General features: G+C 39.7%; 2 protein-coding genes across 2 annotated transcripts; both read left to right on the top strand.

The window, feature by feature from the left end:
* Positions 1 to 887: 887 nt before the first annotated feature.
* On the top strand, positions 888 to 2,806 carry LOC138881012 (uncharacterized). Its single transcript, XM_070161202.1, has 2 exons — positions 888 to 1,040; positions 2,207 to 2,806. Exons 1-2 carry the CDS (start codon positions 888 to 890, stop codon positions 2,804 to 2,806), a joined length of 753 nt encoding a protein of 250 aa, XP_070017303.1.
* Positions 2,807 to 20,632: 17,826 nt separating this feature from the next.
* Positions 20,633 to 23,544, top strand: LOC138881011 (uncharacterized). The gene is made up of 5 exons (XM_070161201.1): positions 20,633 to 20,845; positions 21,041 to 21,304; positions 22,004 to 22,270; positions 22,385 to 22,870; positions 23,311 to 23,544. The coding sequence occupies exons 1-5, from the start codon at positions 20,633 to 20,635 to the stop codon at positions 23,542 to 23,544; spliced, it is 1,464 nt and encodes a 487-aa protein (XP_070017302.1).
* Positions 23,545 to 27,513: the final 3,969 nt, after the last annotated feature.

Raw genomic sequence — 27,513 nt, 5'->3', positions numbered from 1 at the left:
CTCAATAACTGGACCATCAGAACCACCAGAGTCCGGCGAGCCTCGGGGTAGCAAGGCTAAACAAGCATCATGTACTATCTTTTATTGTTACTAGTTAATTTTTTCTTTCGCATTTTAAATTCCTGCAATAAGATCTTCAATGTTCAAAACAGTTATGGAATTTATCAAAGCATTTCGATTTTCCTTATAAATCAACACTCTTATTATTTTCTGTCATTACTTTACTTATACAGCATTACTATTACTTATCTTGATGAACCAATGACTATGACATGCAATGAGACAATGCAACAAACGGATATAGATTCAGAGAAAGATGACATACCTGAAGAGATTGTTAAAGAAGTTGAGAACTTTGAAAATCGGCCTAAGTCCAATCAGGACGAGATGAAAATTGTTAATCTGGGGGATGAAGAGAATGTCAAAGAAAATCAAATCATTGTTCACTTATCGTCATCAGAAAAGAAAGAATACACAGAATTTCTAAGAGAATATGAGGACATACTCGCCTGGTTGTATGACGACATGACAGGCCTGAGCACGTCTATTGTGGCTCACAAACTGCTAACTGATCTGATATGTCCACCGGTAAAGTAGAAGCTCAGAAAGTTCAAGCCGGATATGAGTTTGAAAATCAAGTAAGAAGTCACTAAGAAAGTCAAAGCTAAAGTTCTCAGGGTAGTAGAATACCCGACATGGTTAGCCAATATTGTGCCAGTACCAAAGAAGTACGGGAAGGTCAGAGTCTGTGTCGACTACCAGATCTCAACCGGGCCAGTCCGAAAGACGACTTTCCTTTACCAAACATACACATCTTGATTGACAATTGCGCCAAGCATGAACTGCAATCATTCATGGATTGTTTTACTAGTTATCATCAGATCTAGATGGATGAAGAAGATGCTGAGAAAAAGGCTTTCATTACATCGTGGGGAATGTACTGCTACAAGATGATGTCATTTGGGTTAAAGAATGCAGGGGCCACCTATATGGGGGCCATGACTACCATTTTTCATAATATGATGCACAAGGAGATCGAGGTACGTAGATGACGTTATCATCAAGTCGAAAAAGGCCAGTGATCACATGGAAGATTTGAGGAAATTCTTCAATAGACTGTGGAGGTGCAACCTAAAGCTAAATCCCGCAAAGTGTGCAATCGGGGTTCCTACTAGAAAATTACTTGGGTTTGTTGTGAGATGCTGATAAATAGAACTGGATCCATAAAATATCAAATCCATTCAAGAGTTGCCACCGCCAATGAACAAGAAAGATGTGATGAGCTTCTTGGGAAGACTTAACTATATCAGCCAATTCATAGCATAGTCCACGGTCATCTATGAGCCAATCTTCAAGATGTTGAAGAAGGATGTCGCCACCAAATTGACTGATGACTGCCAAAAAGCTTTCGACATAATCAAGGAATACCTATCAACACCACCAGTCTTAGTCCCGCCCGAGACAGGTAGACCTTTACTACTCTATATCTCAGTGTTAGATGGTGCCTTCGGTTGTGTCTTGGGGCAGCATGATGAAATGGGGAGGAAAGAGCAGACCATTTACTATCTCCGCAAGAAGTTCACTCCGTATGAGGCCCGATATTCTCTGTTAGATCATACCTGTTGTGCTCTGACATGGGTGGCCCAGAAGCTGAGGCATTACTTCTGTGCCTATACCACATATCTCATATCAAGGATGGATCCTTTAAAGTACATCTTTTAGAATCCCATGTCGAAGTGGCAAATGCTCTTGAGTGAACTTGACATTGTCTACGTGACTTAGAAGGCAGTCAAGGGACAAGCACTAGCAGATCACCTTGTGGAAAATCCTGTAGATGGAGAATACGAACCACTGAAGACATTTTTTTCCGAATGAGGAGGTATCATTTGTAGGAGAAGACATTGCAGAACCCTATGATGGTTGGAGAATATTTTTCGATGGAGCAACAAATTTCAAAGGAGTTGGCATAGGAGCAGTCCTAGTGTCAGAAACCGGTCAACATTATCTGGTGTCAGCTAAGCTCAGGTTCCTGTGCACCAACAACATGGCCGAATATGAAACCTGCATCCTAGGGCTCAAGATGGTCGTTAACATGAACATACAAAAGTTGCTAATAATTAGAGAATTAGACTTACTCATACATCAGGTCTGAGATGAATGGGCAACCAAGAACTCTAAGATACTCCCGTATCTGCATCATGTACAGGAGTTGAGAAAGAGGTTCACAAAGATAGAATTCCGACATGTTCCCAGAATCCAGAATGAATTCACCGATGCATTGGCTACCCTGTCATCCATGATGCAATATCCAGACAAAAACTTCATTGATCCCACTCCTGTAAAGATCCACGATCAGCCAGCTTATTGTGCCCATGTTGAAGAAGAAGCAGATGGAAAGCCTTGGTTTCATCATATCAGGAAATATTTGACAAAAGGAGAATACCCAGAACTTGCAAATACTATTCAGAAACTCACATTTCGGAGGTTGTCCAACAATTTCTTTCATAGTAGAGGAATCCTATATAGGAGGACTCCTAATTTGGGACTACTAAGGTGTGTCGACGTAAAGGAAGCATCTAAGCTGCTAGAAGAAATCCACGCTGGGACTTGTGTTCCACATATGAACGGTTTTGTCTTAGCAAAGAAGATCCTCCGAGCTGGTTACTTTTGGATGACTATGGAGACATACTACATCCAGTATGTACGGAAATGCCACCGCTGCCAGATACAAGTAGACATGATAAATGTGCCTCCCAGTGAGCTTAATGCAACGAGCTCACCATGGCTTTCGCCGCCTGGAGAATAGATGTTATTGGACCCATCGAGCCCGCCGCTTCCAACTAAAATAGATTCATCCTAGTGGCAATTGACTACTTCCCCAAGTGAGTCGAAGCAGCATCTTACAGAGCGGTGACTAAGAAAGTCTGCGACCGCATCATTTGTCGATTTGGGATTCAAGAGTCAATCATTATTGATAATGGCTCCAACCTCAAGAGTGACTTAATGAAAGCTATGTGTGAAACCTTCAAGATCCGACACAAGAATTCTACAGCCTACATGCCTCACATGAATGGAGCCGTAGAAGCTGCTAATAAGATCACCAAGAAGATATTGAGAAAAATGATAGAGAAACATAAGCAATGGCACGAAAAGCTATCATTTGCCCTGTTGGGATATCGCACCACAGTCCGCACATCAATTGGGGCAACCCACTATATGCTGGTTTATGGTACAGTAGACGTCATTCCCACTGAAGTAGAAATTCCTTCTTTAAGATTCATATAGAAAGCTAAGCTCAAAGATACAGAATGGGTGAAGAGTCATTACGAGCAACTGGCTCTTATATATGGAAAGAGGATGAATGCAGTTTGACATGGTCAGCTTTACCAGAACAGAATGTCCAGAGCCTTCAACAAAAGAGTCAAGTCAAGATAGTTCACACCGGGGCAGCTGGTGTTAAAGAAAATTTTCCCGCATCAAGATGAAGCCAATGGGAACTTCTCTCCCAACTGTCAGGGTACATACATGGTTTACCGGGTTCTGACATGAGGAGCTCTTATACTTGCATAAATGGATGGAGAAGTTTGGCCAAAACCAATCAATTCAGATGCAGTCAATCGTTACTATGTGTAATCTTATGCTTTCCTATATGATGTAAATTGAACTACGTCTGACTTGATTCCCATTTAAGAAGGGAGACGTAGGCAGCCTTATAGGTTCGATCACAATTCAATAAAATTTTCATTTTCCCCTGCAATTGGAAACTGGGGCAGAATTTTGAGGAGGGCCCTCAACATTCCGAAGTAAATTCAGCCAATCATCGCAAACAACAGTAAGAAGCACCAACCCAATAAACTGGGGCAAAATTTTGAGGAGGACCCTCAAAATTTCGAAACAAGAGAGGTTGCAATATCTTGAGCCACGTCACAATCATCGGTTCATCTAAAAGTTGTTTCTTAAATATAAACTTATGTCATATTTTTAAAAATTCATGCATGTTTATTATCGAAATTGCTTTGTTCAGCAACGCTACCCCTCAATGATACATACCTATCACTAGATCAAAGCCGAACAGGTCAAGCAGAGCCAGCAGGATGTGAACTAACCTTCCCCCTCTATAAAACTCACAATTTTTCGTTAAATCCAAACACCTGGATTTTGAAAGCATTTGGCTTACTATACACTCACGAGACAAACATTATTCATGAATACAACTCTCAGAATTGTTGCATTTACCAGCATTTGCTACCCACGTATGCCGGTGATATTCCCTATACTGTAATGCCCCTAGCAGTCACAATATCGCAACCTACTATCATCTAAGAAAACTCTATTACCATTTGCCCTTTTTTTTGTATTTCTGCATTGCATAAGGCTACTATTCTGCCTTCCGAGACTAAACAACGTCTCTATCTGCATTTTTTTTGCATTGCTTAAGGCTACCATTCTGCCTTCTAAGAATAAACACCGTCTCCATCTGTATTTTTGCATTGCATAAGGTTACCATTCTGCCTTCCGAGACTAAACACTGTCTCCACCTACATTTTCTGCATTGCATAAGGCTACCATTCTGCCTTCCGAGACTAAACACTGTCTCCATCTGCGTTTTGCATTATATAAGGCTACCATTCTGCCTTCCGACACTAAACACTGTCTCCATATGAATTTTTTGCATTGCATGGCTGAAAGATCACCACCTCTACATTTGTATGGTTGAAAGATCACCACTTCTGCATTGCATGGCTGAAAGATCGCCACCTTATTTACATTCAGCACGGTTGAAAGATCGCCACCTTATTTACATTCTACACGGCTGAAAGACCGCCACCTTATTCACATTCTACATGGCTGAAAGATCGCCACCTTATTCACATTTGAAAGATTTCCAAACTAACCGAAGGTGTCATTGTTCAGAGGCACCATTTGCATAGCCCGAGAACGCCATGCCATGGCCTAAGGATCCCTTTAATCTTTTGCATATCATTATTCAAAGGCATCATGGTTCGGAGGCATCATTCTCATAGACCGAGAGCATCATTTCATGGCCTGCGAATCCCTTATTATACGCTTCATGGCCTAGGACATCATGGTCTAAGGACATCATCCTCACCATCCGAAGACAACCTTCATGGTCCGACGGGAATTTGCATCATGTTTACATTTACGCACCGTATATGCTTGTATTGTTTATTTGTAGGTAAACCGACGAGCAACGACCATCTCGGCAGGAGCAATCCTGCTTCAGTTTCCGCAGCTCAATCAGACCTTAACCATTCACCCCGTCCCGAATATTGCGTTCGTTCTTGGAAAGTCTCCATCGGCATATTCCGCTGACGGATCCCGAACTACATATGACCTGATTCCTATAAGATCAGGGATATGTAGGTAGCTCAGAAGCCATATCACGACCAAACCTCCTCGAACCATTTTGGTCGGTCAAAATTGGCCATCATATCTTTACCCGACAACTCTTTCATCCTTCCCGGGTAAAGAGGGGCAGTTGTTGATACCCAATTTTTCCCTAAATATTTTAATAGGCAAAATAAATTCAAAATAGCATATGTATGCATATATAGGTATGTCCAAATATTTTATTATTTTTTTCCTAATTTTTAAAGATTTTTAAATTAATTTATTGCACTATTTTATCTAAAAAAGCCCAATAATTATTCCCAAAATTATCATTTTAGTGATTCACTTATTGGACTCTTATATTTATACTAAAATATAGCTAAAATAATTTTTGCATATTTTTACAAATTTATTTAGTATTTTTAAAGCTAAATTGCATATAATTGCAATATTAGCCACTTTTAGATTTAATTACGTTTATGTCTATAAAATTAGGTCCAATATTTTTAATTTGATAATTATGTATTATTAATCATTTATCACCTTTAATTTATTTTAAGAAATTAATTTACTATTTTTTATAAAATAAAGGGAAATGTGGCTATTTAAAATATAGCCCAAATGTGTTTCAATTGTGGCCTGAATTAAACCCCAATTTGTAACCCAATTACCCAATTACCCTGACCCAATCCTTGTCTTAACCGACCCAAATCCAACTCCATTAATTCGTTCCACGTACCCGATCCATCCAGGTCGTTGATCAAAATGATCAACGGCCACCAAGCCCCCTTTCATTTTTTAATTCGAACGACCCCTAACCCTAACCCCATTTCACACCCCCAGCCGCCTCTGAATCCCAATTCTCTCTCAAACACTCTTTCCAAACCTAGCCTCCACCCTCAACCACAACCTAAAATCGTCCAAATCAATAGCTTCCGAAGCCATTGGAGGCCTGAATCCTGGAAAATTTTGGTCCAGACCTTGGTTGATTTTAGTTCTATGGATGTCTCCGGTCATCTTTGACTTTGCTCCAGCCAGCCATGGCTATTCAAGCCTGATTCTTGACTTCTCCTGCTTAGATCGATGATTGTCCAAGCCTTTCTCACCATCTGGTGTTCTTTTGAAACCCTAACCTTTGAGGTTCTTCCGATTTCTTTTAGATCTGTGTTCACTCTCGACCTCTAAACATTTTTCTCAAACTTTCTTTCAAAACTTTGCCTTCAAAACCCCTTTATCTTTTCCGATTTAGGTTTTGTTAAGTTATTTCTAAGCTTTCTCTGATTTTTTGACATATTCTACTGTGTTTCCTTATGTCGTTCTTCTGCTTGAGTTGTATGTTGAGGTCCTTGACCTTTTTGAAATTTCTGAATCTATTTTGTTAGTATTTGTCTGATTTATTTGTGTTTCATCTCTAGACTCGATCGGTGTTAAAAAACCCTAAAATTTTTGGGTTCATTTGAGTTCTGAGACTATTTGCTGTAGGATTTATTTGTTCATCATCCCTTAATGTGATTGGTTTCAAAACCCTAATTTATTTGGGGCTTATTCAAGCTTCTAAAGCTGTTTCACCTGTTTGAAGTTGCTCGACTAGATTTGAAACCTTTTCGTTTCAACTTCTGTTTCTCTATGCGATTTAATTTCTTGCAATCATTGAAACTAGACTATATTTTTCAGAAAGGACTTTTTACTTGACCTTTTATATGCTTCTGATACTCTCTCTTTTCTCTATTACTGAGTTGGTGAAATTGACCTATGTGACTACCATGTTTGGATAGTTTATTAGCTACTGACTTTGTGTTTGCTATTGCATGATGTTTCTCTTTGTCATGAGTTCAGCCTCGCATGCCTAATGTTTATGTACTCTTTTATATGCTAAATTTCCCTCTAAAACGACCTTCAATTTTGGACTGATTTCAAACATCCTTGTGTAATTCTGATTGCACTCGTGTAATTGATTCTTTCCTTGTTTTATTGATTTCCCTGTTTCTTGGATTGATTTGAAAAACATCCCTTTGGACTTTCGATTCTCTTGTCTTTAACTTGGTTTATTTGTTTATTCATGGGAGCCCATGTCATTCTCCCCAAATCAGTAATTTCGAATTACTGACTCCTTGATTTACTATGTGTTGATTGTCTCCATATTCTGCAAACTTGTTGTGTCACTTATCTTATTTGGTTAACCGAGTATTTCAAAGATTCTTCCCTTAATTAAACCTCTATGTGCTTACCCCTAATTGTCTATTCTTTACATGATGCTCTACTTGATTTCTTTCCTTAAATATTTTCTGTACATTGCCGTTTGATTTTAACTCCTTAATTAAAGGAAGTTTTTAATACTGATTTTATTTTAATTAGTACATAGTTCCATAATTGCTGATGAACTATGATTCCTGCCTTATTTTCGACCTGCTTTCAAACTATAAATACTTTGCTTTTTCATTAACACAAACATACAAACACTCTGAGTTCTAAAATCACTTCCACTAAAAAACATTCTCTCTTGCTTTACTACTTCTACTATGACCTATTCAGCTGGCTGAAAGCCAAAGCTATATTTCAAATCCTACTACATGCCTTTACCATATTTTTACTTCTTTGAACTGGTATGTCCTCATTAAGATTTCAGCATCACAACAATATATTTACTTAATATTTTTGTTATTTCCTGTCTGCCTACTGCTTGTGTTTAATTCAATACTTTATTCTAAGCATGTTGTAATTCCCTTCTGCCTATTCTGAATCTATTATGCATCCTAAACCCCTACCTCAATTTGTTTGATACTGATGGTTTGTTTGAGGCATGACAGTATTTAGTATTATTGTCTATGACTCAAACTTGATTCCCCTGGGATCATAACCTCTATGTTACCATTATATGTTGTGTATTCTGGTTGATTTTGTAAGCATAGCAACACTCCCTATTGTTGTGCATGCCCAGAATTAACTAATGCCTAAGTACATAGGCTCTTTACAATCTCCGAACCCCTGAACCCCTTTGTATGAAATTGTCAACTTGTTTATGGCTGTTTCCCAGCACCTCTTTCCCTCTTCTTTACTTCCTTAGTTCTTAAAGCTCTATTTCTTCACTTGCACTCTCTCTTAAACTTAGGTTCTGCCCCCCTCTTGTGAGCCATGCTTTGGGATCCATTGAGCTACCTCTGAACTTGGACATTTGAGGGTTGACACTTCCACACTGCACCTGTCCCTACTCTGGTGATACAATTTGGGTGTGACCACTGCCCGGAGTCCTATTAAGGCTCTTAGTGAACTTTGACACACTTAAATTAGAGAAAGTCTTTTGATCAATGGTCTTTGAGTTGGTCTATCTCATAATTCAGAGAGGGAGTCCAGAATTACGCTTCCTCTGGTTGTACTTTTTCTTTGTACTCGTTTCTAGTTGAAATTTGAATATGCAGAAGTTAAAATACCTTATAGGCATGGTTTCTAGTTGAAATTTGAATATGCAGAAGTTAAAACACCCTATAGGCATGGTTTCTAGTTGAAGTTTGAATATGCAGAAATTAAAACACCCTATAGGCATACAAAAACACATACTGCATATTTGGGGGAAAATATATAAACAAACAAAGGCTCATATATACCTCCTTAAACAAAGAAATCATATAATTAGCATGACTTGCACATACTGTTTAGGTCTGATTAAAATACCAAAGATGAGGCAGTCTAAATGTTGAGGCAGATTGGTTTATTAAATAACTCAGATAAGAAGCCTGAATCAGGCCTACCTGCTGGTTGTAATGGTTAATAGAAACAAATTCAGTTTACAGTTATTACCCTAAGGCTTGCCTAAGTGTTAAGACGGGGTCCAATAGACATGATATCTACTGAATTTCGAAGGTGATGGGATAGTAAGGCTCGAAATTGATTGTTGGAAATCCTCTATGCATACTTGTTAATCCTGTTAAGCGAGGGACTTAGATTATTAAAAGAAATGCAGAATATACAAAATTAAATAGGTTTGTTACAGGTTCTGTAGGTGATAACATCTATTATTACTGATTTTATATCTAACATTGATTGTGAATAAAAACGAACCAGAATTGCTCGAGGATCCCTATACACATGATTTCTATGCATTACTGCTTTTTAGACGTGGTATCTAATTGCAGAAACCTTATAGATATGGTATCTAAATGCAGAAAGTTGTTCTAAACCTTAAGACATGGTATCTAAATGCAGAAACTCGTTTTAAACCTTATAGACATGGTATCTAAATGCATAAGCTTGTTTTAAATCTTATAGACATGGTATCTAGATGCAGAAACTTGTTTTGAACCTTATAAACATGGTATCTAAATGCAGTTTAAATTGTGCAGAATTAAAATATCCTATAGGCATGGTTTCTAGTTGAAATTTGAATATGCAGAAGTTAAAACACATTATAGGCATGGTTTCTAGTTGAAATTTGAATATGCAGAAGTTAAAACATCCTATAGGCATGGTTTCTAGTTGAAGTTTGAATATGCAGAAATTAAAACACCCTATAGGCATGATTTCTACTCTTGCATGCATAGTTACCCACCCTTTTTCCACTAGCCAGCCCCAAATGTTCATTACAACTTATTACAAACCAGAAATAATAAATTACATAAAAAAAGTACAACCAGAGGAAGCCTGATTCTTGACTTCCTCTCTGAATTATGAGATATACCAACTCAAAGACCATTGATCCAAAGTCTTTATCCAATTTAAGTGTGTCAGAGTTCCCTAAGAGCCTCAATAGGACTCCGGGTAATGCTCACACCCAAATTGTATCACCAGAGTAGGGACAGGTGCAGTGTGGAAGTGCCAGCCCTCAAGTGTCCAAGTTCAGAGGGAGCTCAATGGATCCCAAGGCAAGTCTCAAAAGAGGGGGGCAGAACCTAAGTCTAAGAGAGAGTGCAAGTGAAGAAATAGAGCATTAAGAACTAAGGAAGTAAAAAAGAGGGAAAGAGGTGCTGGGAAATAGCCATAAACAAGTTGACAATTTCATACAAAGGGGTTCAGGGGTTGAGAGATTGCAAAGAGCCTATGTACTTAGGCATTAGTTAATTTTGGGCATGCACATCAATAGGGAGTGATGTTATGCTTCCAAAATCAACCAGAATACACAACATATAATGGTAACATAGAGGTTATGATCCCAGGGGAATCAAGCTTGAGTCATAGATAGCAATACTTAATTCTGTCATGCCTCAAACACAAGCAGAAGGGATAAGGATGCCTCAGTACAAACACATTGGGGTAGGGGTTTAGGATGCATAATAGATTCAGAACAGGCAGAACGGAATTATAACATGCTTTGAATAAAGTACTGAATTAAACACAAGTAGTAGGCAGACAGGAAAACAAGAGTATTAAGTAAACATATTGTTGTGATGCTGAAATCTTAATCAGGACATACCAGTTCAAAGAAGCAAAAATATGGTAAAGGCAAGTAGCAGGATTTGAAATAAAGCTTTGACTTTCAGCTAGCTAAATAGGTTGCAGTAGAAGTAGTAAAACGGGAGAGAATATTTTTGAGTGTAAGTGATTTTAGAACTGAGAGTGTTCGTCTGTTTTTGTTATTGATAGAACAAGGTATTTATAGTTTGAAAGCATGTCGAAAATAAGGCAAGAATACTAGTTCAGCAGCAATTATAGAACTATGTACTAATTAAAATAAAATCAGTATTAAGGACTTCCTTTAATTAAGGAGTTAAAATCAAACGGTAATGAGCAGAAAACATTTAAGGAAAGAAATCAAGTGGAGCATCATGTGCAGAATAGACAATTAGGGGTAAGTACATAGAGGTTTAATTAAGAAAAGAATCTTTGAAATACTCGGTTAACCAAATAAGGTAAGAAACACAACAAGTTTGCAGAATATGGAGACAATCAGCACATCTCGAATCAAGGAGTCAGGGATTCGAAATTACTGATTTGGGGAGAATGACATGGGCTCCCATGAATAAACAAATAAACCAAGTTAAAGATAAGAGAATCAAAAGTCCAAAGGGAAGTTTTTCAAATCAATCTAAGAAACAAAGAAATCAGTAAAACAAGGAAAGAATCAATTACACGAGTGTAATCAGAATTACACAAGGAGGTTTGAAATTAGTCCAAATTTGAAGGTCGTTTTAGAGGGAAATTTATCATATAAAAGAGTGCATAAACATTAGGCATGCGAGGCTGGACTCATGACAAAGACAAAAATCATGCAATAGCAAATACAAAGTCAGTAGCTAATGAACTATCGAAACATAGTAGTCATATAGGTCAATTTCACCAACTCAGTAATAGAGAAAGGAGAGAGTATCAGAAGCATGTAAAAGGTCAAGTAAAAAGTCCTATCTGAAAAATATAGTCTAGTTTCAATGATTGCAAGAAATCAAATCGCATAGAGAAACAGAAGTTGAAACGAAAAAGTTTCAAATCAAGTCGAGCAACTTCAAATAGGTGAAACAGCTTCAAAAGCTTGAATAAGCCCCAAATAAATTAGGGTTATGAAACCAATCACATTCAGGGATGATGAACAAATAAATCATACAGCAAATAGTCTTAGAACTTGAATGAACCCAAAAAATTTAGGGTTTTTAACACCGATCGAGTCTAGAGATGAAACACAAATAAATCAGACAAATACTAACAAAAATAGATTCAGAAATTTCAAAAAGGTCAAGGACATCAACATGCAACTCAAGTAGAAGAACGACATAAGGAAACACAATAGAATATGTCAAAAATCAGAGAAAGCTTAGAAATAACTTAACAAAACATAAATCGGAAAAGATAAAGGGGTTTTGAAGTCAAAGTTTTGAAAGAAACTTTGAGAAAAACGTTTAGAAGTCGAGAGTGAACACAGATCTAAAATAGATCTAAAAAAATTGGAAGAACCTCAAAGGTTAGGGTTTCAGAAGAAACCCAGATGGTGAGAAAGGCTTGGACAATCATCGATCTAAGAAGGAGAAGTCAAGAATCAAGCTTGAATAGCCGTGGTTGGCCGGAGCAAAGTCAAAGATGACCGGAGATAACCAAAACGAGTTTCTGCATTTAGATACCATGTCTTAAGGCTTTGGAAGCCATTGATTTGGACGATTTTAGGTGGTGGTTGAGGGTGACGGCTAGGTTTTGAGAGAGAGTTTGAGATTCAGAGGCGGATGGGGGTGTGAAATGGGGTTAGGGTTAGGGGTCGTTTGAATTAAAAAAGGAAAGGGGGCTTGGTGGCCGTTGATCATTTTGATCAACGGCCTGGATGGATCGGGTATGTGGAGCGGTTTAACGGGGTTGGGTTTGGGTCAGTTAAGATGGGGATTGGGTCAGGGTAATTGGGTTACAAATTGGGGTTTAATTCAGGCCACAATTGAAACACATTTGGGCTATATTTTAAATAGCCACATTTCCCTTATTTATTTTATAAAAAATAGTAATATAATTTCTGGAAAAAAATTAAAGGTAATAAATGATTAATAATACATAATTATCAAATTAAAAATATTATACCTAATTTTATAGACATAAACGTAATTAAATCTAAAAGAGGCTAATTTTGCAATTATATGCAATTTAGCTTTAAAAATACTAAATAAATTTGTAAAAATATGCAAAAATTATCTTAGCTATATTTTAGTATAAATATGAGAGTCCAATAAGTGAATCAATAAAATGATAATTTTGGGAATAATTATTGGGCTTTTTGGATAAAATAGAGCAATAAATTGATTTAAAAATTAGGAATAATAATAATAAAACATTCGGACATACCTATATATGCATACATGTGCTATTTTGAAATTATTTTGGCTATTAAAATATTTTGGAAAAAATTAGGTATCAACAGCTGCCCCTCTTTACTCGGGAAGGATGAAAGAGTTGTCGGGTAAAGATATGATGGCCAATTTTGACTGACCGAAATTGTTCGAGGAGGTTTGGCCGTACTCTGGATTCTGAGCTACCTACATATCCTTGGTCTTATAGGAATAAGGCCATATGTAGTTCGGGATCCGTCGGCGGAATATGTCGATGGAGGCTTTCCAAGAACGAACGCAATATTTGGGACGGGGTGAATGGCTAAGGTCTGATAGAGCTGCGGGAACTGGAGCAGAATCGCTCCTGTCGAGATGGTTGTTGCTCACCGGTTTACTTGCAAATAAACAATACAAGCATATACGGTGCGTAAATTTAAACATGATGCAAATTTTCATCGGACCATGAAGGTTGTCTTCGGATGGTGAGGATGGTGTCCTTAGACCATGTTGTCCTGGGCCATAAAGCATATAATAAAGGATTCGCATGCCATGAAATGATTCTCTCGGGCTATGAGAATGATGCCTTTGAATAATGATATGCAAACGATTAAAGGGATCCTTAGTCCATGGTATGGTGTTCTCGGGCTATGCAAATGGTGCCTCTGAACAATGACGCCTTTGGATAGTTTGGCAATCTTTCAGCCCATGAGATTCAGTATTTGGTGATCTTTCAGCCCATGCAGAATGTAGATAAGGTGGCGATCTTTTAGCCGTGCAAAAATGTAGATAAGGTGGTGATCTTTCAGCCATGCAAAAATGTTAATAAGGTGGTGATCTTTCAGCCGTGCATAATATAATTAGGTGGCGATCTTTCAGCCATGCAATGTAGAAATGGTGATTTTTTAAGCCATGCAGAATGTAAATAAGGTGGTGATCTTTCAGCCATGCAATGCGGAAGTGGAGATTTTTCAGTCATACAAATGTAGAGGCGGCGATCTTTTAGCCACGCAATGCAATAATGAAGATGGAGACAGTGGTTAGTCTCGAAAGGCAGAATGGTAGCCTTATGCAATTTCAGACTATTATTGTGAATTTATGTTTCTTTACGCGCAATTATTTGTTTATTTCTTTTAATCATTCAATTTCCTTTTCGATTGCAAAACTGACTAGTCTTTTTGTTTCTTTCCTTTACTGCTTTCCTTCATTGCCGCTTTAAATTATGAAATTGTTGTATTTACTACTTTCTTAAACGTGAAAATACGTGACAACATGACTTTAATTGTTGCATAATCATGCTCAACATCATATTTCACTCGTGCCAAATAAATCCTATAGCAATGCTTATAATGAGTGGTTGCGCTCTTCCGATATTATCACCCCTAAATCCAGAAAAAGCATATTTGCGGTAAAATCAGTCAATCAACGGTGTAGTCGATGGTTTCGTGCCTTTCCCCCTTGAGTTGTCTGCTCAATGTTACCAGTCTAAAACCACATAGAAACCTTACTCTGTTTAACTGTGCATGCATCACGGTCAAACCAAGATGATTCAGTTATGTTGTCCGCATAATGGCTCTTTAAGATAGCCTTATCCAAAGTCCATTGGGTTTCCCTAAAACCCGAACGGACATCATCACGTTCTGTGCATTTATTTGGAGAACTAAATGCTTTTATACCAATTGTTGATATTAAATAGTCGAGTCTGGTGGGGGTAAGGGCTTAACCCTTTTGACTTGTAGAAATGTGAGGCACGAAGTCCCCAGATTTGGCATGGTCACCCACATCCACCCAAAATTGCTAAGCTGGTGGGAGGATCTTCACTCTAGTGATCAAACTCTTATCCGGAAATATTTGGGAAACCTCCCTTCTCTCCTTAAAATCCAACCCAACAACAAGATCATAGAGGCTGCTACTTTGTTCTGGGATTGTGATAGGTTCGTGTTCCGCTTCGGGGATATTGAAATGACACCCTTACTAGAAGAAATAGGAGGATTGGCCGGTATACCATGGGAAACTTCGGGTTTGTTAATGCCTGAGAACCACAAGGGCAGGGGTTTCCTCAAAATGATGGATTTGAAGAAAAATCCCGAACTGACATGTTTGAAGGAATCTTACGTCCCTTTTGATTATTTGTACGAGAGGTACGGTCACAGCAAGTCTTAACGTACCTATCCTGACGAGTTTGCCATCACATCATTAGGGCACATGCACCGAATGGTCTTTGTATTCATGTTTTGGTTCCTGGGATAAATCGTGTTTCCAATGAAGAAAGCAAGAATCCACACCAGACTAGCTATGGTAACTAAGACCTTATTAGAATGAATTGGCGGGCAACCATTTAGCATTGTGCCCATGATCATTGCGGAAATATATCGAGCCCTAGAGAGGTGTCAACATAGAGCCAAACACTTCGAAGGCTGCAATTTGCTACTTCAACTTTGGCTCATGGAGCATCTCCAAAAAAGGGAATACCGACAAGAAATTCATCGAAGGGATTGGGATGATCATATCACCTTTCATCATCCGAAGCGAATGAATTACATGCCCAATATGTTTGCCCAAGCGGAGAATGCTAGCGAATGGGTCGAGCTCTTCGAAAATCTGACTGAGGACTAGGTACAATAGATGTTCGAGTAGTTTACGACCAAGGAGTTCATCACCCGATCTAGAAATGCACCTTTCCTGATATTAATCGGTCTAAGAGGAATGTACCCTTTCGTACCTCTCTAGGTTATGAGGCAAGCTGGTAGGAAGCAGGTTGTACCCAGGGTCAATAAGATGAGTCACTTCTAGGCCGATTTCCAGGATGATGATAGTCCTTACAAGTGCCAAGCTCAGCATATGTGGCACTGCAAGATCGTCATGGGGAGGGATACCATCGAGCCAGATAGATACTACGCTAGTTGTGCTCCCTATTATTCAGGCTGGTTGGAAGATAAGCATGATGGCCTGGGCCAGTTTGGGTTTATTCAAGGTCACAGGATCATAGATGAAAAGGTTGAAGCACAAGTTAAATACAATCAACTATGCAAGAGGATCAGGGAATGCGAAAGCGAGCACCGTGATATACAGGAAGCCAATCAAAAGCTAATTGAGGAACAGAAGGATATGGTTGTCAGTGCCAACAAACGACTGGGATATTTGGAGCAAGTCTTAGTAGAGCTGGAGAAGAAATTTCTCAAGAAGGTCGAAGACTGCCAAAATGCTAAACGAAACGAAGGTGGACACCTAGCCAGAGCGTACCTGTTGCTGGGACTTCGCGAGTTGGGGCAGCTGTTCGATGGAGCCAGGGATGCCAAATCTGGGGAAGGTCCTTCTGGGACCAAATAGAGGAGTTTTTCTTCTTTTATGAAATGTAATAAGGCCAATGGCCACTAGCAACTTTTATTTCCTGTTATTTAGTGTCGATTTGGGATTTGTCTCCTTTTTTATCAATAAAATGAGGCATTTAGCATTCCAAGTTTAGCATTCCAAGTTCTCCGAATCAACTTATCTCTAGGTCTACCTCGGGCATAAAGAGGTCCCCAAATTAGGACACGTTTTACATTCCCGCACTATGTGTTTAAATATTGCAACATTTTTTATAATCCTCACTGACTTGCTACCTTTTTTTGTTTATTTCCCCTCCCTACATATTAGTTCGTGCACTCTGGCAACATCATCTTATTCCACGAGATCCAGGGGCCCTTCTCCCACTCCTCCTCTTAGTCCTGTCAAAACCAAGAACAAAGGAAAGATGGAAGATTTGAACAATGCCAGAAATGATAACTCAAATGAACGGGTAGAGGTCATGTTACTCAGGTTTCCAAGGAAAATGCATCCCAACTGGAACAAAAGATGTTGAAATTCCAAAAAGAACTTGATCGGGTTCGAAATCTGGCAAATCGGCCATTTTCCCTCACTACTCTGGATATCAATTTCCCAAATGCTTTGAATCCTATACCTCCACAGAACATCCCAAAGCAACCGAGCCATCCGGCTCCTCATCACCACTGCAACACCTGCCATACATCAAAATAACACCCCACTGCTCGTCCCAGAACTCCAGAAGTCCACAAATGATCATTGCTACACCTAACATAATACCCCCCATCCACGTGGAGACTATGCCACACTCCACCCAGTCCATCTCAAGCACATCCGAGTCTGATGATAAAGACTTGCTAATTAGAAACCTGGCCGAAATACTTAAGAAATTGACTAGCAGAATTCAAGACGTTGAAAGAAGTAAGGGAATTGAAGGTCTAAACTACGAAGATCTTTGCATACAACCCGAAGTCGAACTGCCCGAAGGGTACAAACCTCCTAAGTTCGAGATGTTTGATGGTATAGGGGACCCAAGAGTCCATTTAAGAACATACTATGACAAGTTGGTTGGAGTAGGAAGAGACGAGAAAATCCGCATGAAGCTTTTCATGAGGAGCTTGAAAGGACATGCTTTGTTTTGGTACATTAGCCAAGATCCAAAGAAATGGTCGAATTGGGTGAGCATGGCGTCCGATTTTATGGACAGATTCAGGTTCAACACCGGATGTGTTCTATATTCAAAATCTAAAGAAGAAGCCCATAGAAACATTCCGCGAGTATGCTACTCGTTGGAGGTCCGAAGCCGCTAAGGTTAGACCCGCCTTGGAAGAAGAACAAATGAACAAATTCTTCGTCCGGGCCCAAGACCCACAATATTATGAAAGGCTGATGATTATCGAGGGCCACAAATTTTCTAACATTATCAAGCTAGGAGAAAGGTTCAAAGAGGGCATCAAAAACGGTATGGTTACGAACTTCAAGGCCTAGCAAGCTACAAATAAGGCCTTGCAGTCAGGTGGTGTGTCTAAGAAAAGGGACGTAGGAGCCGTAATAGTGGCACAGAGAACCAAATCTCCCATGAAATACCAAGCCTGCCCAATGCCTCCACTCACATACCAGGTTACTCCAAACTACCAAGCACCCTCACCCTCTTACCAAACTCCACCACCCACTTATCAATCACCTCCCACATATCAGCCTACTTCATCCAAATATTCCCAACCCTCACATGTGTACGAAGCCTACAATACTCAACCATCGCACTATCAATCCCCTCCTGTATGCCAAAACTTCCCTAGACCTCGACCAGACTTTGACCGAAGGCCTCAAAAACAATATAGGGCTATTGCTGAACCTATCGACTAGTTGTATGAAAGACTAAATGATGCTGGTTATGTAACCCCTATCCATGCTGCAACCCCTGAGAACCCTTCTCAATGGGTTATTCCAAATAAATCCTGTGCATACCATTCCGACATGAAAGGACACACCATTGACGAATGCCGTTCTCTAAAAGATAAGATCCAGACCTTAATTGATAACAAGATTATTGTGGCAAAGGAGCCTGCTCCAAATGTTCGCAATAATCCTCTGCCAGACCACAAGGGTGGAGGCATTCACATGATTGAAATATAGGATGATTGGGATCCCAAAGGATCGATCGGTTTGATCATAGAAGGTGACGACCCAAAGAAACCAATAGTCACCCTTAATCCGATCGTAGTCAAGATTCAGCCCTCTAGGGACGTCTTCGAAAAAGACACCAGCACCAATTAAGGTCGAATTTATGTCTCCAGTGAAAGCACATATACCATTCGAAGTTGCAGTTTTACCACCCAAGATGCATACTCTGTTCGAAGTAAAGATAGCCACGCCAATTCCAGTAGCAATGTCGGCCATGACACTATTCCATACAAAGGCTATACCATGGGACTACACAGCCGAGGCAAGAAGGAAAGGTAAGGTTATGTTCGGAGAAGCAGTTGCGGCACAGGGAATGATGAGAATCGGTAGGGTTTATACCCCGGAACATCTGGTTGAATCAAGCAAGCTAGCCTTTAGTCGGCCAACCATCACCAAGACCGGGCCAGATGATCTCTGGAGAAAGATACAAGCCAAGTAATACTCGGTCATTGATCAGCTGAACAAAACACCGGCACAAATTTCTATCCTTGCTTTGCTACAAAATTCTGAGGCAAAAAAGAATGACCTGTTAATGGTGTTGAGTGAAGCATATGTGCCAAGCAACATCACTGGCTAAGAGATGGCCAACATGGTAGGAAATGTATTGGAAAGTCACAAGATCACTTTTCATGAAGATGAGTTGCCACCAGAAGGGTTGAGTCACAACAAGGCATTGCACATCACCGCACAATGCGAAGATTATTTTATCACCAGAATCCTGATTGATGGAGGGTCCAGCCTCAACATTTGTCCGTTGGTAACACTCAAGACGTTGGGTAAGGGATGCATGAGATCAAGGATGGGGCCATCAACGTGAAAGCTTTCGACGGTTCCCAAAGGTCTACCATTGGGAAATTATTCTGTGTTTGCAAATGGGGCATACTTGGTTCGATGTTGATTTTTAAGTGATAGACGTGCCAACATCTTACAATCTGCTATTGGGACGACCATGGATTCATGCCGCTGGGGCTGTAGCATCAACACTACATCAGGCAGTGAAGTTTTAGTGGAATCACCAGGGGGTTATCACTTACAGCAACGGTAGCAATCCCATATACAGTCGCCAGACCATCCTGGCAATCGGAGGTAGAAGAAAGATAGGTGGGGAGACCTATCACCACATCGAGCGAGTCAATGTCGTTGACAAGGACAAATTGTAGGACAACAAAATTGAAAGCATATTGAACTGGAGCGGATACGAACCTGGCAAGGGGCTTGGCAAGAACCTCCAAGGACTCGCTAAGCCTATAAAACTCAAGAATCATGGCACCACCTTCGGTCTGGGATATGCGTATACCTGGGAAGAATTCAACAATTGGTCGCCACCATAGCACGGTCTTTACTATCCATTGGAGTATCCAATACCACACTTGGAATAGACCTTCCAACCGGCCTATGTTATCTATGGGTCAGAAGAAGAAGAAGCACCGGCAGCAGTGAGGAATTTGTTCCTAGAAGACGATGATATAGATTGTTGTGTCATTTTTGAGGAGGAGGGGGAGGAAGACCTTTCCATACAGGCTGTAAGTAGAGGAACATGCCTCAATAACTGGACCATCAGAACTACTAGAGTCCGGCGAGACTCGGGGTAGCAAGGCTGAACAAGCATCATGCACTATCTTTTATTGTTACTAGTTAATTTTTTCTTTCGCATTTTAAATTCCCGCAATAAGATCTTCAATATTCAAAACAATTATGAAATTTATCAAAGCATTTCGATTTTCCTTATAAATCAACACTCTTATTATTTTCTCTCATTACTTTACTTATACAGCATTACTATTACTTATCTTGATGAACCAATGACTGTGACATGCAATGAGACAACACAATAAACTGACATAGATCTAGAGGAAGATGAAATACCTGAAGAGATTGTTAAAGAAGTTGAGAACTTTGAAAATCAGCCTAAGTCCAATCTGGATGAGACAGAAATTGTTAATTTGGGGGATGAAGAGAATGTCAAAGAAACACGAATCATCGTTCAGTTATCGTCATAAAAAAAGAAGGAATACACATAATTTCTAAGAGAATATGAGGACATATTCGTCTGGTCGTATGATGATATGACGGGCCTGAGTACGTCTATTGTTGCCCACAAACTGCCAATTAATCCGACATTTCCATCGGTAAAGCAGAAGCTCAGAAAGATCAAGCCGGATATGAGTTTGAAAATAAAGGAAGAAGTCACTAAGAAAGTCAAAGCTAAAGTTCTCAGGGTAGTAGAATACACAACATGGTTATCCAACATTGTGCCACTACCAAAGAAGGACGGGAAGGTCAGAGCATGTGTCGACTAATGGGATCTCAACCGGGCCAGTCCGAAAGACGACTTTCCTTTACCAAACATACACATCCTGATCGACAATTGTGCCAAGCATGAACTGCAATAATTTGTGGATTTTTTCGCTGGTTATCATCAGATCTTGATGGATGAAGAATATGCTGAGAAAACGGCTTTCATTATGCCGTAGGGAATGTACTGCTACAATATGATTCTGTTTGGGTTAAAGAATGCAGGGGCCACCTACATGAGGTCCATGACTACCATTTTTCATGATATGATACATAAGGAGATCGATGTGTATGTAGATGAAGTTATCATCAAGTCAAAAAAGGCAACTGATCACATAGAAGATTTGAGGAAATTCTTCAATAGACTGCGGAGGTACAACCTAAAGCTGAATCCCGCAAAGTGTTCATTTGGTGTTCCTGCTGGAAAATTACTTGGGTTTATTGTAAGCTGCCGAGGAATAGAACTGGATCCATAAAAAATCAAATCCATTCAAGAGTTGTCACTGCCAAAGAACAAGAAGGATGGGATGAGCTTCTTGGGAAGACTTAGCTATATCAACCGGTTCATAGCACAATCTACGTTCATCTGTGAGCCAATCTTCAAGATGTTGAAGAAGGATGCCGCCACCAAATGGACTGATGACTGCCAGAAAGCTTTCGACAGAATCAAGGAATACCTATCAACACCGCCAGTCTTAGTCCCGCCCGAGCCAGGTAAACCTTTACTACTCTACATCGCAATGTTAGATGGTGCCTTCGGTTGCGTCTTGGGGTAGCATGATGAAATGGGGAGGAAAGAGCAGGCCATTTACTATCTCAGCAAGAAGTTCACTCTATATGAGGCTCGGTATTCTCTGTTAGAGCGTACCTGTTGTGCTTTGACTTGGGTGGCCCAGAAGCTGAGGCATTACTTCTGTGCCTATACTACATATCTCATATCAAGGATGGATCCTCTAAAGTACATCTTTCAGAAGCCCATGCCCACTGGCAAGCTAGCCAAGTGGCAAATCCTGTTGAGTGAATTTTACATTGTCTACGTGACTCAGAAGGCAGTCAAGGGACAAGCACTAGCAGATCACCTTGCGGAAAATACCATAAATGGAGAATACGAACCCCTGAAGACGTATTTTCCTAAGGAGTAGGTATCATTTGCTGGAGAAGACATTGCAGAACCCTATGATGGTTGGAGAATGTTTTTCGATGGAGCATCAAATTTCAAAAGAGTTGGCATAGGAGCAATCCTAGTGTCAGAATCTGGTCAACATTATCCGGTGTCAGCTAAGCTCAGGTTCCCGTGCACCAACAATATGGCCGAATATGAGTCTTGTATCCTAGGGCTCAAGATGACCGTTGACATAAACATACAAGAGTTGCTAGTAATTGGAGATTCAGACTTACTCATACATCAGGTCCGAGAAGAATGGGCAACCAAGAAATCTAAGATACTCCCATATTTGCATCATGTACATGAGTTGAGAAAGAGGTTCACAAAGACAGAATTCTGACATGTTCCTAGAATCCAGAATGAATTCACCGATGCATTGGCTACCCTGTCATCCATGATACAAAATCCAGACAAAATCTTCATTGATCTCATTCCAGTAAAGATCCATGATCAGCCAGCTTATTGTGCCCATGTTGAAGAAGAAGCAGATGGAAAGCCTTGGTTTCATGATATCTGGGAATATTTGGCAAAAGGAGAATATCCAGGACATGTAAATCCTACTCGAAAGTGCACACTTCAGAGGTTGTCCAATAATTTCTTCCACAACAGAGGAATCATGTGTAGGAAAACTCCTGATCTAAGACTACTAAGGTGTGTCGACTCAAAGGAAGCATCCAAACTGCTAGATGAAATCCACGCTGGGACCTGTGGTCCACATATGAATGGTTTTGTCTTAGAAAAGAAGATCCTCCGAGCTAGTTACTTTTGGATAACAATGGAGACAGACTGCATCCAGTATGTCCGGAAATGCCACCGCTACCAGATACATGGAGACATGATAAAGGTACCTCTCAATGAGCTTAATGCAACGAGCTCACCATGGCCTTTCGCCGCTTGGGGAATGGATGTTATTGGACCAATTGAGCATGCCACTTCCAACGGACACAGGTTTATCATAGTGGCAATTGACTATTTTACCAAGTAGGTCGAAACAGCATCTTACAGAGCAGTGACTAAGAAAGTCGTGGAAGACTTTGTCCGCGACCGCATTGTTTGCTGATTCGGGATTCCAGATTCAATTATTACTAATAATGGCTCCAATCTCAACAAAGACTTGATGAAAGCTATGTGTGAAACCTTAAAGATCCGACACAAGAATTCTACAACCTACAAGCCTCAGATGAATGGAGTCGTAGAAGATGCCAATAAGAACATCAAGAAGATATTAGAAAAATGATAGAGAAGCATAAGCAGTGGCACGAAAAGCTATCATTTGCCTTGTAGGGATATCGCACCACAGTTCGCACATCAACTGGGGCAACCCCCTATATGCTGGTTTATGGTACAGAAACTGTTATTCCCGCTGAAGTAGAAATTCCTTCTTTAAGAATCATACAAGAAGCTGAGCTTAATGATGCAGAATGGGTGAAGAGTAGTTACGAGCAACTAAAGAGTCAAGCCAAGACAGTTGACACCGGGGCAGCTGGTGTTAAAGAAAATTTTCCCGCATCAAGATGAAGCCAAAGGGAAGTTCTCTCCCAACTGGCAGGGTACATACATGGTTCACCGAGTTCTGACAAGAGGAGCCCTTATACTTGCAGAAATGGACGGAGAAGTTTGGCCAAAACCAACCAATTCAGATGCAGTCAAGTATTACTATGTGTAATCTTATGCTTTCCCATATGATGAAAATTGAACTACGCCTGACCTGATTCCCATTTAAGAAGGGATATGTAGGTAGCCTTATGGGTTCGGTCACAATTCAATAAAATTTTCATTTCCCCTGCAATTGGAAATTGGGGCAGAATTTTGAGGAGGACCCTCAAAATTCCGAAGTAATTTCAGCCAATCATCGCAAACAACAGTCAGAAGCACCAACCCATTAAACTGGGGCAGAATTTAAGGAGGACCCTCAAAATTCCGAAATAAGAGAGGTTGCAATGTCTTGAGCCACGTCACTGTCGTTGGTTCATCTAAAAGTTGTTTCTTAAATATATACTTATGCCATATTTTTACAAATTCATGCATGTTTATTATTGGAATTGCCTTGTTCAGCAATGCTACCCCCCAATGATACATTTCGTATCACCAGATCAAAGCCGAACAGGTCAAGCAGAGCCAGCGGGGATGCGAACTAACCTTCCCCCTCTATAAAACTCACGATTTTTCTTTGAATGCAGACACCTGGATTGCGAAAGCATCTGTCTTACTATAAATCACGAGACAAACATTGTTCACGAATAGAACTCTTAGAATTGTTGCATTTACCAGCATTTGCTACCCACGCACGCCGGTGATATTCCCTATACCGCAATGTCCCTAGCAGTCACAATATCGTAACCTGCTATCAGCTAAGAAAACTCTATTACCATTTGTCGTTTTATTTGTATTTCTGTATTGCATAAGGCTACTATTCTGCCTTCTGAGACTATTTCTGGATCGGGCGCTGAACTCCTCGGTCGGAAACCACTCGAACATCCATTGTACCTGGTCCTCAGTCAGATTTTCAAAGAGCTCGACCCATTCTCTAGCATTCTTCGGTTGGGAAAACATATTGGGCATGTAATTCATTCACTTCGGATGATGAAAATCGATATGATCATCCCAGTCCCTTTGATGAATTTCTTGTCGGTATTCACCTTTTTGGAGATGCACCACGAGCCAAAGTTGAAGTAGCAAATTGTAGCCTTCGAAGTGTTTGGCTCCTTATTGACACCTCTCTAGGGCTCAATATATTTCCGCAATGATTATGGGCACAATGCTGAATGGTTGCCCACCAATTCCTTCCAATAAGGTCTTAGTTACCATAGCTAGTCTGGTGTGGATTCTTGCTTTCTTCATTGGAAACACGATCAATCCCAGAAAGTAAAACATGAATACAAAGACCCTTCGGTGAATGTGCCCTAATGATGTGATGGCAAACTCGTCAGGATAGGTACGACAAGACTTGCTGTGACCGTACCTCTCGTACAAATAATCAAAAGGGACGTATGATTCCTTCAAACATGTCAGTTTGGGATTTTTCTTCAAACCCATCATTTTGAGGAAACCCCTGCCCTTGCGGTTCTCAGATATTAACAAACATGGAGTTTACCATGGTATACCGGACAATCCTTCTATTTCTTCTAGTAAGGGTGTCATTTCAATATCTCCAAAGCGGAACATGGACCTCTCACAATTCCAGAACAAAGTAGCAGCCTCTATGATCTTGTTGTTGCATTGGATTTCCAGGAGAGAAGGCAGGTTTCCCAAATATTTCCGGACAAGAGTTTTATCACTATAGTGAAGATCCTCCCACCAGCTTAGAAATTTTGGGTGGATGTGGGTGACCATGCTGAATCTGGGGTCTTCATGCCTCGTATTTCTGCAAGACAAAAGGGTTAGTCCCTTACACCTACCAGACTCGACTATTTAATATCAACAATTGGCATAAAAGCATTTAGTTCTCCAAATAAATGCACAAAATGTGATTATGTCCATTCGGGTTTTAGGGAAACCCAATGGACTTTGGATAAGGCTATCTTAAAGAGTCATTATGCGGACAACATAACTGACTTGGCTAGGTTTGACCATGATGCATGCACAGTTGAACAGAGTAAGGTTTCTATGGGGTTTTAGACTGGTACCCTTGAGCGGACAACTCAAGGGGGAAAGGCACAGAACCATCGACTACACCGTTGATCGACTGGTTTTACCACAAATACGCCTTTTTCGGATTTAGGGGGTGATAATATCAGAAGACCACAACCACTCATTATAAGTGTTGCTATAGGATTTGTTTGGCACGAGTGGAATATGATGTTGATCCTGATTATGAAACAATTAAAGGCATGTTGTCACGTATTTGCACCTTTAAGAAAGAAGTAAATACAACAATTTCATAATTTAAAGCGACAATGAAGGAAAGCAGTAAAGGAAAGAAACAAAAAGACAAGTCAGTTTTCCAATCGAAAAGGAAATTGAATGCTTAAAAGAAATAAATAACTAATTGCGCATAAAGAAGCATAAATTCACAATAATAGTCTGAAATGGTAAAAGCCTAAAAATCCCCAGCAGAGTCGACATGCTGTCGCGCCCCCTTTTTCTCGCAAAATCAGGTTTATGACATTTGGAGAGACAACTCATTCCTTTTGGGAACTGGGTTTGCATTTGAAGAGTCTCCACCTAATGATTAGGGTGTATTAGGACACCAAAAGAGTTCGATTTGAATAACCAGATATAGGGTAAGGGCTTAAAATTATTCTAAGAGGAAGGTGTTAGGCACCCCTCAGAATCCACTAGTGTGATTCCCGGCCAGAAAATTATTGTGAATTGAGGTGCAATTAACATATAGGTAGATAAGGCTCAAATAAGAGGGGATTTCAACACTTAATGGTTTGAAAGTAAATAAAATTTGAAAGAACAATTAGAAAAGATGATTTTTAATAAGGAGTTAAAATGCTGAAAAAATGAAGAATAAAGGAAGGGAGGGGGCGTCCTAGGTTTATTAAAAATATGGATCACCCCGCATAATGTCCGGTAATCACTCCTCAATGAGGGGCTACACGTGACATTATCGCGTGGTCATCATATCTATATCCACCTATCCCACCCCGTTAAGGTATTTAAAGTGCGGATTGGTATCGACTACTTATTGCATGCTATTACCCATCCCACTCCTATCAGTCCCGGAGGCACTTAAAACTACTAATCCTAAAAGGGAAGGATATTCGGCTTATTTGGAGTTTCAAAGGTAAAAATTCTAAGGCGACATACAAAAACACATATTGCATATTTGGGGGAAAACATATAAACAAACAAAGGCTCATATATACCTCCTTAAACAAAGAAAGTATATAATGAGCATGACTTGCACATACTGTTTAGGTCTGACTAAAATACCAAAGACGAGGGAGTCTAAATGTTAAGGCAGATTGGTTTATTACATATCTCAGATAAGAAGCCCGAATCAGGCCTGCCTGCTGGTTGTAATGGTTAATAGAAACAGATTCAGTTTACAGTTATTACCCTAAGGCTTGCCTAAGTGTTAAAACGGGGTCCTATAGACATGATATCTACTGAATTTAGAAGGTGATGGGACAGTAAGGCTCGAAATGAATTGTTGGAAGTCCTATATTCATGCTTGTTAATCTTGTTAAGCGAAGGACTTAGATTATTAAAAGAGATGCAGAATATACAAAATTAAATAGGTTGGTTACAGGTTCTACAGGTATTACTGATTTTATATCTAACGTTGATTGTGAATGAAAAAGAACCAGAATTGGTCGAGGATCCATATATGCATGATTTCTATGCATTAGTGATTTTTAGACGTGGTATCTAATATTAGAAATCTTATAGACATGGTATCTAAATGCAGAAACTTGTTTTAAACCTTAAGACATGGTATCTAAATGCAGAAAATTGTTTTAAACCTTATAGACATGGTATCTAAATGCATAAGTTTGTTTTAAACCTTATAAATATGGTATCTAAATGCAGTTTGAA

Source organism: Nicotiana sylvestris, chromosome 11, assembly GCF_000393655.2.
Source record: "Nicotiana sylvestris chromosome 11, ASM39365v2, whole genome shotgun sequence".
In the NCBI taxonomy this organism is placed as follows: domain Eukaryota; kingdom Viridiplantae; phylum Streptophyta; class Magnoliopsida; order Solanales; family Solanaceae; genus Nicotiana; species Nicotiana sylvestris.
Note: the sequence above shows the minus strand (reverse complement) of the source record. Positions and strands in the feature narration are given on the sequence as shown.

Coding starts and splice junctions, on each gene's coding strand:
- LOC138881012 (XM_070161202.1), top strand. CDS start 888: ATGGATGAAGAAGATGCTGAGAAAAAGGCTTTCATTACATCGTGGGGA. Junction 1,041..2,206: donor TGATGCACAAGGAGATCGAG/GTACGTAGATGA, acceptor CATCATGTACAG/GAGTTGAGAAAGAGGTTCAC.
- LOC138881011 (XM_070161201.1), top strand. CDS start 20,633: ATGACGGGCCTGAGTACGTCTATTGTTGCCCACAAACTGCCAATTAAT. Junction 21,305..22,003: donor GAAAATTACTTGGGTTTATT/GTAAGCTGCCGA, acceptor CCTAAGGAGTAG/GTATCATTTGCTGGAGAAGA. Junction 22,871..23,310: donor TACATGGAGACATGATAAAG/GTACCTCTCAAT, acceptor TTTGCCTTGTAG/GGATATCGCACCACAGTTCG.